The sequence below is a fragment of the Erythrolamprus reginae genome, chromosome 10 (assembly GCF_031021105.1).
Source record: "Erythrolamprus reginae isolate rEryReg1 chromosome 10, rEryReg1.hap1, whole genome shotgun sequence".
Classification (NCBI taxonomy): Eukaryota; Metazoa; Chordata; class Lepidosauria; order Squamata; family Dipsadidae; genus Erythrolamprus; species Erythrolamprus reginae.
In genome coordinates this window covers 5,448,466-5,462,699 of record NC_091959.1, presented here as the reverse complement: position 1 = coordinate 5,462,699, position 14,234 = coordinate 5,448,466, and the positions used below count along the sequence as shown (strand labels likewise).

General features: G+C 41.1%; 1 protein-coding gene across 1 annotated transcript in view; it reads right to left on the bottom strand.

Moving 5' to 3' along the window:
* Positions 1-14,234, bottom strand: part of NPTN (neuroplastin) — a 38,360-nt gene that overhangs the window by 15,862 nt on the left and 8,264 nt on the right. Inside the window, exons 2-5 of the mRNA XM_070763440.1 lie at positions 8,617-8,785; positions 7,661-7,755; positions 5,716-5,849; positions 4,553-4,826 (exon numbers count right to left, since the gene is read on the bottom strand). Of these exons, the coding sequence (XP_070619541.1) occupies positions 4,553-4,826; positions 5,716-5,849; positions 7,661-7,755; positions 8,617-8,785 (672 nt within the window). The remainder of the gene's footprint in view (positions 1-4,552; positions 4,827-5,715; positions 5,850-7,660; positions 7,756-8,616; positions 8,786-14,234) is intronic.

Here is a 14,234-nt window from a genome sequence, read left to right as displayed (position 1 = left end):
TGGAGGTGCCTTTGGACATGGCCTTGAGCTGAAAATAGTCAAGTCCTGGCCATTTATAGAGAGATTTATGGTTCCCCCCCTCCCGCTCAGCAGGTTGGCTGTGAATTTTGGAGGCTACAGAGTAGAGATAGGTGCCAGAGATGGATTAAACAACGGGATTAACCTCACACCCTTGGAATCACTAATTATGATAGGGTTTTTAGTTTTTTAATATTAGATTTGTGCCATTATAATATTGTTTTTATCGTTGTTGAGCCGCCCCGAGTCTTCGGAGAGGGGCGGCATACAAATCTAATAAATTATTATTATTATTATTATTATTATTATTATTATTAATTATTATTACTACTACTACTACTACTACTACTACTACTACTACTACTACTACTGCTGCTTCTGCTTAAAATGAGGACCCGGATTGTGGGATAATATGCTGTCTCTGTTAAAAAGTGTTATTGCTAACATGTTGTAAGCCGCCCTGAGTCTAAGGCATAAAAAATTGAATAAATAAATAAATACTACTACTTCTACAACCTCTTCTGTTCCTACTGTAAACATCCTCCTTCTCATTCTTTTTCACCTCCTCCTCCTCCTTTCTCCTCCTCCTCCTCTTCCTTATCGTCATCATTGTTATTGTTGTTGTTGTTGTTATTATTATTATTATTATTATTATTATTATTATTAAGTAATTCTAATTTATTCTTTATACCTTGGTCTCAAATTCTACTAACCATCAGTTCCTGTAGATTAGTTTCTTTGGCTGAATTAATCCTTTTATCCATAATCTCAAACTGAATGTGATCCACCATATAACGATACCAATTATTATTATTATATTTAAGTGACTCAAACCCCCAGGATGCAACTGTGGCCCAAAACCTTAAGAAGCGCATCCACTGATGAAGCAGTAAGAGCTTTAGACATTGCTGGGACTACTGACCCAGCAGCTTCTTCATATTTGCTAGTATATTCTGTGTGGGGCAGTAGTGCAAAAACTGAAAACGGCCCAAAGGAAACAGCCGTTCATTCCTGAGGGGTTGAAATGAAGTTCTTCAGAAACTCAAATAAGGAAGTTCCCCTGCGTTCCGAGGCTTAGAAGGCCGTCTCGATGGCAAAGGTGAGGAAATACATCCTTAAGGCTATCCCCATTGTCCAACACCAGATCCCCGCCACAGTCAGGAAGCAAACTCTTCAAGCAATTGAGAAGCCAAAGGGATTCTCAAGAATGCGCTTACGCACATTCCTGGCACATGCATCTGTCTGGAAATGTGTTCAAAGGAAGACCAGTCCGGCATCCGCAAGTGCTTATCCAGCTGTCAAAAGAAGACCATGCACAACGGCTTTCATGCTGAATTGAAAGCTGGCGGCCACTCAATTCTCTTTGCATCTGGTTAGAAATGAAGAGCTTAGTAATGCGCCCCCCCCCCCCCTTGCAATCTTTCCTTATCATGAAGCTGTCTGCCCACGAAGCTGTGGCAGAAACACACAATCCTTTCTACCTCCTTTGGCTGAATGGAAAGAACTTGCATTGGTCCATGGTAGAAGGCAAACATATGAGCAAGCAGTCTTCCTTGAGCCACTGTATAAGCTGTCATGGTTAGATGAATCTTAGAAAATCAGAACAATAAAATAGAAAGGGCCTTTTTAAAAAGGGGGATTTGGGGACTGTTTAAAAATTGACTGGCATAGTTCTGGGCCTTCTCCGGGTCCCGTCAACTAAACAATGTCGGTTGGCGGGCCCCAGGGGGAGAGCCTTCTCTGTGGCGGCCCCGACTCTCTGGAATCAACTCCCCCCCAGAGATTAGAACTGCCCCTACTCTCCCTGCCTTTCGTAAACTCCTTAAAACCTACCTTTGTCGTCAGGCATGGGGGAACTGAATCACCTCCCCCGGACATGTTCAATTTATGCATGGTATGTTTGTGTGTATGTTTGTTTAGAAATATGGGGTTTTTAAAAATATTTTAAATATTTTAAATTATATTTAGATTTGTCATGAGTTGTTGTATCCTGCTGTGAGCCGCCCCGAGTCTGCGGAGAGGGGCGGCATACAAATTTAAATAAATAAATAAATAAATAAATAAATAAATAAATAAATAAATAAATAAATACTATATAAAGATTATACAAGAAATAGTATAAGGGCAGACTAGATGGACCATGAGGTCTTTTTTTGCCGTCAATCGTCTATGTTTCTATGTTTCTATATCAGTTGATCAAGCTGAAATTAATGCCAAAGCAGGAATTGATTTTTGGAAACTTTGAGAAACAAAAACTGCCATTATTGAAGGTGTTTTTATTTCATTTTCTCTGCTAGGTTTTTATTGCTTGTAAACCTCCTAGAGTTGCTGTGAGCGAGTAGGTGGCTATATAAGTTTCCTAAATAAATGAATTATTGGATTTTACGTCTATAATAAAAATGCTGGCCCAGTTTTACACAACCACACCAAAGCTAACCTGCTCATTTCAAAAAGCAGAACAGAGTCTGGGGAGAGGGGCGGCATACAAATCTAATTAATAATAATAATAATAATAATAATAATAATAATAATAATAATAATAATAATAATAATTTTGCCAAGGCAGCTGTGCAAAAACAGGACTGCCATATGGAATCCATGATGACACCTTCAGCACTTGTTATTGGCAAGACCATGGTTTTTTGTTTTTTTTAAAGTTATCTTACCTGGCTAGTCCAGAATTATCGCACTGTTTAGGTAGTGTTCATTTCTACACAATTGCAATTTAATGCGCTGTATTGTCTAGATGACACAGTCCTTATCTCATGAACACAGTATCTTATTCAAAATGCTAGAAGGGGATTAACAACAATCCATTTCCAAAATAACCTCCTCATTTATTTTCGGTTCATGCTTATGGTTTTGTATTGCTTCTCATAAAGCAATATTTTACACACAGACAGACAACCCACAATTGTGAATGGACTTAGCCATGCTCTGTACGGCCTGTCATAGACAGGTCCCTATAGGCAGCTAGTTATCAGCTAGGAGTATTTCTATGCCTCAGTGACTGTAAGATGGGTGGACTTCAATTCTCAGAATTCCCCACCTAGAAAATTCAGAGCACTAAAGGCCACCTATCTTATTGTTGCTAAGATGGAGAAACACTGAGTTAGAAGGTAGGAAATACAGTGGTACCTCTACTTATGAACTTAATTCATTCCGGGACCAGGTTCTTAAGTGGAAAAGTTTGTAAGAAGAAGCAATTTTTCCCATAGGAATCAATGTAAAAGCAAATAATGCGTGCGACTGGGGAGGTTGGAGGCCCTGTTTCCTCCCAGGAGATTCCTAGAGAGGTCCCGTGGAGGCTTTTCCCCACCTTTCCGGCCCTGTTTCCTCCCAGGAGATTCCTAGAGAGGTCCCGTGGAGGCTTTTCCCCCACCTTTCCGGCCCTGTTTCCTCCCAGGAGATTCCTAGAGAGGCCCCGTGGAGGCTTTTCCCCACCTTTCCGGCCCTGTTTCCTCCCAGGAGATTCCTAGAGAGGTCCCATGGAGGATTCTCTCCCCATGGAGAGAGACCCCATGGGGGCTCGGGTTTGTAAGTGGGAAATGGTTCTTGAGAAGAGGCAAAAAAATCTTGAACACCCGGTTCTTATCTAGAAAAGTCCGTAAGTAGAGGTGTTCTTAGGTAGAGGTACTACTGTACCCCTCTTTCCTCACAAATAATAATAATAGGAAAGAAATGGCCATACTGAGACGAATGGGCTACGTTCAGTGAGGGAAGGAAGTTACAGTGAAAGCTTGACTCCCTCGAAGGTGTCTCAAGCAGAAGATTACGGCATGGTTATGGGAGGTCTGTGGGGTTCAGTGGACAATTTCAAAAGGCTGCCCATCTCTACCATTTCAAATGCAAGCATGAGCAAAAAGCTTTCCATTACGATGCGTTTTAGTCGCTTAAAGCATTAGGTCTTATTCATGCAAAAGGCAGGTTGCAAGTATCTGCAGTCAAGAGATCTTTAAAAGTTTTATCAATTAGTTTGTAAAAGTATTTTTTTTCCTCCAGTAAGACAGCACGGTATGTATGCGACCGAAGCTGAATTCAGTAACAAATGACACTGTTTAAAATGTCTCACATGCTAGAAAGAGGAATGCAGGACTCGACCAGGATGTGTCCGAGGGAGGGAGGGGTCAAACACATCATCAGTCTCGAGTCCCTTCGTCCCACAAGAGATCTAACTCCAGCCCACCTTCAATTCCTTCTATTCTTCATTCCTGCTCATTTCCCCTTGACCATTATTAGTTGTTCAAGTTCTTCTCGAGATCCTAAGCTCGCAACCAACTTTTATACGCCTGGACTTTCTGATTTCCCCTCAACTGACAGTGTCTTTTCAAAGATACAAATATTTCAGTATCTTCTCTGCCAAGGGTTCTCCAATGCAAAGGACCGAGGGACAAGGCTTTCCCGGCCATCTTCAGCAGCCTGAAATTTGGAAGCATGGGGTTGATGACGCCAACTTTTCAAAAGGAAGGCTCCCCAAGGAAAAAGAAGAAGGGGCCTGGTTCCCGGCAAACACAGCGGTAAGGAAGAAACTTACCGTCTGGGACCTCATCTGGCCTCTTCCTTTTCTCATAAACAACTATGATAACCACAAGAATGATGATCTCGGCCAGAATTCCCAGGAAGGGCCAGAGAGGAGCCAAGTGGTTGCGTACACGCAGGATGGTGATTTCGGCGTCTGTGCCCACGGGGTTGGTGGCGTTGCACTCGTAATCCCCAGGGTCTTCGTTGATCTTGAGGTCCACAATACGGAGTTCGGTGTAATTCTCTTTGTTGTTAATGAAGAAGCGGCCAGAAGAGTTGTCAATATTCTAACGACAAAAAGGGCAACCCAGACAAAATTACCAAGCGTTCCAGTTATTCTGTTATATGCCCACATCCCATCTTTCGAACTAGCTTCATATTTTTCATTCTTGCCAAGCTGGGCATGACTTGCAAGTCATTTGACTTGCTGAGGTTCTCCTGCTTTTAAAAACCTCCTTAAGTTCATTTGTGGCAGAAAAGATGACATGCATACAGGCGTGTCCTTATGACCACAATGGAGCCCAAGAGTGGGACTGAAAAATTTTAGCAACCGGTTTTCTGACAGTTGTAGAGTGGCTGTGACCTACTCAGCCTCCTGCACCACAGTGTGGGGGTGCTTTCCCCCCTCCCCAGACTCCAGAGGGAGAACAGGTGTGGGGGGGATTAATCTCCCCCCTCCTTTTTCACTGACCTTTATTATGTTTATGTTCAGTCAGCCCGAGTGTGTATTATTGTGTAGTAGATATGGTTTTTTATAACAATGTATTTTAAATTAGTTTTTTTGATTTTTTAACATTAGGTTTGTATTTATATTGTATTGCTGTTATGTTGTGAGCCGCCCTGAGTCTTCGGAGAGAGGCGGCATACAAATCTAATAAATCTAATAAATTATTATTATTATTATCATTATCATCATCATTATTATTATCATTATCATCTGTTGCAGGGACCATACCTGGTTTTGCTCTTAAGACATCTCCAATTTTGATCTTCATATATCTCAAATTTAACACATCCCCCCCGCCCCCCCAAAAAGGGCCATTTGCAGGACAGACAAGAGAGAATTATCTGCCATTAAATAGGCAAAAATACCGGAATAGTTTCATTCCTTGGCCTGGCGTTGCAAACTTCAGCCAACAGCTGAGCTTACCTCGTGGGGTTTGATCTCCTACTCACCATGGACATTCCGTTGACTTTCTTGAACCATAACCACTCTGGATGTGGGTAGCCAGCAGACTTGCAATACATCAATGCCTCCTGCCCTTCGTTTTTGTTCTCACTTCGCTTGTGCCCAGTAATATCAGGAGAAGCTAACAGGCACAAAAAAAAGGATGGGATGGTGGTGGCAAAGGGTGGGAGAGAGAAAAAGAACAGTGTATAATCCAATCTGTTTCCTCTATAGAACTGTCACAACCCTACATAATGACATTCAAAATCGTCGCCCACTGCTTGGAACTCAAGAAAGCACAGCGGTGGGCCTTCTGGTGGCTTAATATATTCAGTTTTTGCCACTGGTTATTTATTTAGAACTTCCTTCCATTTCATGGGGGACTGTTATGTAATCTCTTGTAACGGGAGAATCTGCAGAATATTTGTGTCCAATTCTGGATTTTGTTTTCAGTGTCTTGTGCCTCACTGAATAACCCAACGCTGTTGTCTAAAACAGTAGCAGGTGCGGAATTAGATTGCTGCCAACCTGCCTTCCATTGAGGACCTGTATACTGCACGAGTCAAAAAGAGGGCGGGGAAAATATTTACTGACCCCTCACATCCTGGACACAAATTGTTTCAACTCCTACCCTCAAAACGTCGCTACAGAGCACTGCACACCAAGACAATTAGACACAAGAACAGTTTTTTTCCAAACGCCATCACTCTACTAAACAAATAATTCCCTCAACACTGTCAGACTTTCTACTAAATCTGCACTTCTATTCTACTAGTTTTTCTCATCATTCCTTTCACCCATTTCCTCCCATGTTGACTGCATGACTGTAACTTGTTGCTTATATCCTAAGATTTTTATTAATGTTGCTTCTTCATTGCTTATTTGACCCCTATGACAATCATTAAGTGTTGTACCAAATGATTCTTGACAAACGTATATTTTATTTTATGTACGCTGAGAGCATATGCACCAAGACAACTTCCTTGTGTGTCCAATCACCCTTGGCCAATAAAAATTCTATTCTATTCTACTAAAGAGTACGAAAGCATGGAGCAATAAAATAACCCCTCCACCCCACATACAATGCTCTCGTTCTGAAAAGGAAGATAATTCTACACCCTTTCCTAAGCAGAAAGCCCTGAATAATTTAGAATTAGGCTGGGAAGCATAGGACATTAATTCCTAAAGGAAAATGCAGACAGTTGTTGTTGTTGTTGTTATTATTATTATTATTATTTATTAGATTTGTATGCCGCCCCTCTCCGTAGACTTGGGGCGGCTCACAGCATACAATAAGATAATTCACAACAAATCTAATAAATTTAAAAACATTTAAAAAAACCCATTATTAAACCAGTCATACACACAGTCACACCATACATAAATTATATAGGCCCGGGGGAAGGAGGGGAAATGCCTCAATCCCCCCATGCCTGACGGCAGTGGTGAGTTTTAAGGAGTTTACGGAAGGCAAGGAGGGTGGGGGCAGTTCTAATCTCCGGAGGGAGCTGGTTCCAGAGGGTCGGGGCCGCCACAGAGAAGGCTCTTCCCCTGGGACCCGCCAGACGACATTGTTTAGTCGATGGGACCCGGAGAAGGCCAACTCTGTGGGATTTGTGCAGCAGATGGGATACCTTTTTAACAGCTTCAAAAGATCCATTAGAACATGGCCCCAGTAGCTCATTAAGCAAAATAAAAACCTATAGAAAGCAAGGCATAGTACTGACACTTTTAGACTTATTTTACATTTTCTATGTTTGGCTTTGGCATTCAGGAGATAAAACAATTTCTTAAGATGTTCCAATTTATGAGGAAGGGTGAGCACTCACCCTCTGTGAAGACTGTGACCTGGAAGCACTGAATAAAATCAAGTGTTCCAGGGGGAATTGCAGGAGGAGAATTTTAGAAGCTAAGCTAAAGAGGAAAAGGAAATGAATTCAAAGGTTTGGGTACCTTTCACTTCTATTGTAGCATTTGCTGGTGGGGAGCCAGCAAATACAAATACACACCAATACTCTCCTGAATCGTCAGCTCTGGCTTTTGAGATTCTGCAAAGAAAAAGGAATAGGGATCAGAATAGCAGGTGACAAATCAGCCAGTTTTTATGAAGTCATAAAGTAAGGGTCCCCAAACTTGGCAGCTTTAAGTCTTGTGGACTTCACCTCCCAGAATTCTCCAGCCAGCTATGCCAAGTTTGAAGACCTCTGCCATAAAGGCTCAGTCATTTCCAGGTTATTGGTTAACACAATAAAAAGCAGTCCAAAATATTCAAGGCCTTGCATCAGCTTCTTTGCTGGAAAACGTCCACGCATGCCAATAAAACACCTACTGCACACAAGAAATCCTGAAAAGAGTGCTTTCCCTAATATTTTTTCAGAGCCAATGGGGATTCTAAATAGGATCTTCCCTTTTTTGAAATGCAAGTTCGGAACTATTTTAAAACTACAGTATTTTTCGGACTATAAGACGTGCCAGTGTACAAGACGCACCAAGATTTTGAAGTGGTAAGTAAGAAAAAGATCTCATCTGTGACATTGGAACAGATTAGTTGGGGGAAAGATCAGAAGCAACGTGAGAAAATATGATTTCACTGAGAGAGTAGGAGATCCTTGGAACAAACTTCCAGCAGACGTGGTTGGTCAATCCACAGTCACTGAATTGAAACATGCCTGGGATAAACACAGATCCATCCTAAGATAAAGTACAGGAAATAGTATCAGGGCAGACTAGATGGACCATAAGGTCTTTTTCTGCTGTCAATCTTCTGTTTATATGATATGCGCAGCCTCTAAATCCCCTTAGCTAAAGTTTTGATGCTTAAGAGCTGTTCAGCTACTACAATTTGTTTAGCTGCTTCCGCAGAAGCGTCACCGAATTTTTCAGAGAGGAAAGTTTCTTTTCAGGCTTACTTGTATTCTGTTGTGTTTGTGGTCTTTATGGTACTTTGCAATTCTTCTCCGTTTTTCACCCAGTAGCTGTGAATGAGGGGGCTAGGGCTGGTCGTGAGGTTGCATTGTAGAGTGATAGGAACGTGAGGGAAGGTGATGGTCACTTCATTACTGGAATTGATCCTGGGTTCTGGAGGAAAAGAGACACATTAAAGGGGCTGTCAGTTTTCACCCGGTTCAAATCTCCTACGTGGCACAATCAAATGGCAGAGGAGTTGGGAGAGGAAAAGAACTACACGTGGAAAACAAATTTACTAACTCAGATGGCATCAAGGCATACAATGAACAGCTGACCAGCAGAGGGAGGGGAAAAAAACACAAGGACTAGTCTACTGATACAAAAGGGCAAAAGAAAAGAAAGGAATATATTTTTGGTCTTCTTTTGTTTTTTAGCATAGCTAAGGGGAAAATTAAAAATAAATAGCACAAGAACATATAGCAAGCATTCATGTCTATTCCATTTTAAAAAACAAAATCTTTGGGTGCTTTCACAGATCGTTCTAGATTGAAGGATCTTGCTGCAAGAAAAAGACATCTAATAGAATACAATACTGTATGCATAATCCCCACCCCCCCCACCCCGAAAAACCCAGGTATTAACAGGGCCATCTTCTAGGAAGCTTGCAAAGAAAATTGTGCCATTACACCCTTCACTAATGGAAGACAATTTCAAATCACCAACTGCATTACACAGATTTTGAGCTATGGTGAAACAGACAGGAAGCAAAGTTTATTTAGCTAGTGCCCCAAATTAAAGCTGATGCCATTCTGGAAACAGTAGCCACCATAAATGTTTGTAGCAAATCTCCTCTTCTTATTTTCTATGGACACCTATGTATAATGATAAGGAGCCCCTCCCCTCTCTCTGAGTTTGCCTTGCCCTGACGGCATTAACTTCTTAGAGGTCTTTGGTGTTCCTTGGGATCCCTTTCCTACCAAGCCTTTTACCAATGAAAAAAGAAAAGAGGTTGAAACCCTTCCCCCAATTAACCTATGCAACTGCCTGTGATCTATATTCAGATTACATAGTATTTGAAAGGGGAACTGCATAGGGAAGCAAACCAAATTTACATATTCAAGTCCTTAAGACAGGAAGGACTTTTGCAATGCTTGGGCAGAAATTCCTAGCTGTTTACTTGGGGTTATATTATAATAACAGATCCACAGAGTTGGAAGGGAACTTGTAGGTCATCTAGTCCAGTGTTCCCCAACTTTGGCAACTTGAAGATATCTGGACTTCAACTCCCAGAATTCCCCAGCCGAATTCTGGGAGTTGAAGTCCAAATATCTTCAAGTTGCCAAGGTTGGGAAACACTGATCTAGTCAATCCCCTACATTACCCAAACAGGAGACCCCTATACCATTTCTGACAGATGAATGTCCAGTCTCTTCTTTAAAGCCTCCAGGGATGAAGCTCCCACAAGTTCTGAAGGCAACTTCCGTTCCATGGGTGGATTGCTTTCACTTTAAGAAAATCTCTCCTCATTTCTAGTTGAATCTCCCTTTGATCAGTTTCCATCCCTTATTCCTTGCCTGGCTTTCGGGTGCTTTGGAAAAAATACACCACCACTTTGCCTTACTGGGTAGAAAGTGGTCACATTCCTAATACTATCCCAACCTAACGTCCCACATCTTTCACCTAAGGAAGGAAATGTGTTATCTTGATACACAGTCCCATACAAATCCCTTTGAAGCAAGAACATATCATCGTGTAGGTCAAGATGTACTTCATGGGTGTCAGGCTATGCAGTCTTTTATCCTTCCTTTATATTTATGCTGTGTCTTATACTTTAGACTTTTGGAATCCATCCAATCCAACAGTATAATCTTTGTCCTGCAATTACATGTATTCAGGCACAGACTGTGGGATTAAACCAAGTACTGGTAGAGCAAAAATATCTGAACGTTCTTTTTTTTTAAAAGACCCATTGCTAAGCATTTAGTCCATGCCAGCAGCTCAAAAGACGTAGTACAAAGCCATACCATTCTATTTAAAAATAATTGTGTAAAGGAATAATGTAAGAATTTGAAAGACTTCTGGCACGGAATGTTTTGCAAATACATTTGATTTTACGGGTGGTCTTGACATATAGATATTATTTTCAGGAAAAGATAATAGTGGCAAGATAAACATGCTGGTTACTGTAATAGAGAAGAGATAGAGACATGTCTTGTTAGTAGCGAATGATTGTACCTAGATGATCAAATCCATGAAAATCTTTGTCTACTAATACTCTCAAATGAGAATTTTTCTCCACAAATGTAAGTTATATTCAGATTTAACATGGCTTTATTCTAGACTGGGGGAAAAAATCAGCACATTTAATTAAATCATAAAATGTTCAAATGCAGCTCTCCAATTAGAGAAACCCGATTTCGCACTCCTTGCAGGGTGAACATTATGAAATCTCATGCGCAGTGGAAAACATTACTAGCTAGAGTTCCTCTCAAATTTATTTGGAAAGTTCCATTTCTTTTCCATTAATGAGTTAAACATTTCCTCAGGAACTCACCATACAGATTAAACAAAATTAAATAAAGCAGACAGAGGCACTTGATGAATAGTATCTACATGCAATATGAAATACTACACTAATAATATTTGTCAAAAACACAAACGACTCCACACCCGACAAAGAAATTTATAAAGCAGCTTTGCATTCTCTAACCTGATGCCAAGAGCCATATTGGCTAGAAAATTTGAGGATTATGATCCAAATATATCTGAAGGACATCAGACTAGGTAAGACTGGTATTATATTTTCCTACTAGTTGTTAAAATAAGAATTAGAAACAAGGCAAAATGAAGTACCGGTAAATGGGGAAATACTACACAATACTTTGGGGGCAGAGAGTATTTATTTCCTAGAAATGGGCAATATATTTTCAAGAATTCTGGGTTTCAAAAATTTATTCTGCTATATTATTTTAAAAAACGCTGTCAGAATACTAGCTTTTAGATTGCATCCCGTTAGATGTATTTCAGTAAAATGGTACCAGTAATATCAAACTGATAGCGAGACAAGCATGCAACTACTACTGGACAATCACACTGACCATCCAGTATTTCTCTAGGTTGTTAAAACTATATCATAATTGTGTATAATGTATGTCACATGAGACATAACTGATTCTTGTTTTTTAATAAAATAATCTTCTACTGTTAGCTGTTCTTACTGCCGATTCCTAACTAGAAAAACATTATCTCACTTTAAAAAAGGGATTTGTTTGCGTTCCCCAACAGTTGTAGTTATATACTGCAGGAAGTTCTTTAAGTCTTCTATAATAGGAGTTTGTATGCTGTGCAAGCAAAGCACCATAGACTTCCTTTCTATACCTTAATAGATGTATACTTTGCACTATTCTGTTTACACACACACACGCACATACACAAAACATTTATGGTGTAGCATTATGATCAGAAATCCAGATTAAGTTACCAGATTTATTTTCACTGCATGGCCCAGGATAAGGTTATAAACCACAACAAATAAGAAAAAATAATCCACCTTATTACTGAATATTTCACATTTTCATGATCCTTATACCACCCTGTGGGCAATTTTTTCTCACACATCAGTCTCTGATACACTGTAACACTCCATTTTGATACACATACATCCTACTCATGTAGCTTTATTTTTTTTTTTTATGTGCATGCCAATATAGAAGGTAAACCAGCAGAAAAGAAAGTAATCTTCCTAAAAGCTTCTAAAAGTTAAGCAATGCCTTACTTTTGAGATTATGGTTTTGATATGAGTGCTGACATTACCGACTGGGGTTTATGATTAGATTGGTTTAGCCAAGGCATGGATCTGATGGAGCCGCATTTACCAAAAAAAAATGTTTTTAAATAAAATCTGCTTGCTGGAAAAAGTGCTGCCAGACTCCTTCAGATCTTTTTAACTGATTAACCTATCACTGAGGTGCAAAAAAATAATAATAATAACCAAGGTTACTTTCCATATATTCTTGCCTGCTTTCAATGTAGAATTTATCTTGCAAGTCTTGTGTTCAATTGAGATGGGCCTTGCGGGCGGAAGAAAGGAAGGAAGGAAGGGGGGAGAGGGAGGGAGAAAGGAAGGAAGGAAGGAAGAGGGGGAGGGGGAAGGAAGGAAGAAAGGAAGGGGAGGGAGGGAGGGAAGGAAGGAGGGAGGGGGATGGGAGGGAGAAAGGAAGGAAGGAAGGAAGAGGGGGAGGGGGGAAGGAAGGAAGAAAGGGGAGGGAGGGAGGGAGGGAGGGAAGGAAGGAAGGAGGGAGGGAAGGAAGGAGGGAGGGAGGGAAGGAAGGAAGGAAGGGGGGAGAGGGAGGGAGAAAGGAAGGAAGGAAGAGGGGGAGGGGGGAAGGAAGGAAGGGGAGGGAAGGAAGGAAGGAGGGAGGGAGGGAAGGAAGGAGGGAAGGAAGGAGGGGGATGGGAGGGAGAAAGGAAGGAAGGAAGAGGGGGAGGCGGGAAGGAAGGAAGAAAGGGGAGGGAGGGAGGGAGGGAAGGAAGGAGGGAGGGAGGGAAGGAAGGAGGGAGGGAAGGAAGGGGGGAGAGGGAGGGAGAAAGGAAGGAAGGAAGAGGGGGAGGGGGGGAGGAAGGAAGGAGGGGGATGGGAGGGAGAAAGAAAGAAAGGAAGAGGGGGAGGAAGGAAGGAAGGAAGGAAGGGGAGGGAGGGAGGGAAGGAAGGACCCACCCATTTCCATATTAAAAACCATGTTGTAAAATGTCCTACAACAAGCCTCATTTCCAAATGGATTCTGCTGCCTTGCAGATCCTGGACTCTAAAAAGAACTGTTAAAATGTCAGTAATTCAGATGCAGGTTCATTATGTATGGCTTAGAACTAGAAATTGCCAGACTTAATAGCATGTTAGGTCAGTAAGTTTTCTAACAGCAGGTCTAAGGAAAAAAACAAGGTTGGAAATCGTCTATACCAGGGGTAGGCAAAGTCAGCTCTTCTAGGACATGTGGACTTCAACTCCCAGAATTCCTGAGCTAGCATGATTGGCTCAGGAATTCTGGGACTTGAAGTCCACAAGTCCTAGAAGAGCCGACTTTGCCTACCCCTGGTCTATACAATGGACACAAAATAAATCTACAGTGGACTGAAGATATCTGAGAAGTTTACAGGCATCAACTAAAGGCAATAGTTCTCTTTCCATTGTTGACTTCCCAGGGTCTAATATTTAGGATAATTTTCCTATAAATCAGGAATAAATCCATTAGGATTAATAGATGTCAATTACCTAATCCCCCAAGAAGTTGTCCAAGGTGAAACTTAACGTGCGCCGAATATTAATTTCCATAAGTATTGATATACCACCTTTCAGAATAAAGTCTTCCTGTGATGGAATGTATTAACGTTTCGTTGCCGCTTGCTTCACAATGCATTGGGCTGTTTCTCTGTGCCACGGGGCTGTTCACGAACCACCTCAGACAACCTTTTAGAATGTAATCATGATTTCTAAGCCTTCTGATAGAATCAATGGCTTAATAAATAAGTCGGTTACAAGATCACCCCATGCAATTTAGCTTTGTACGTGAGGACATATTACTTGAGTGTTACAGGAAGGAGATGAGAAAGAAAAGGCTTGTAC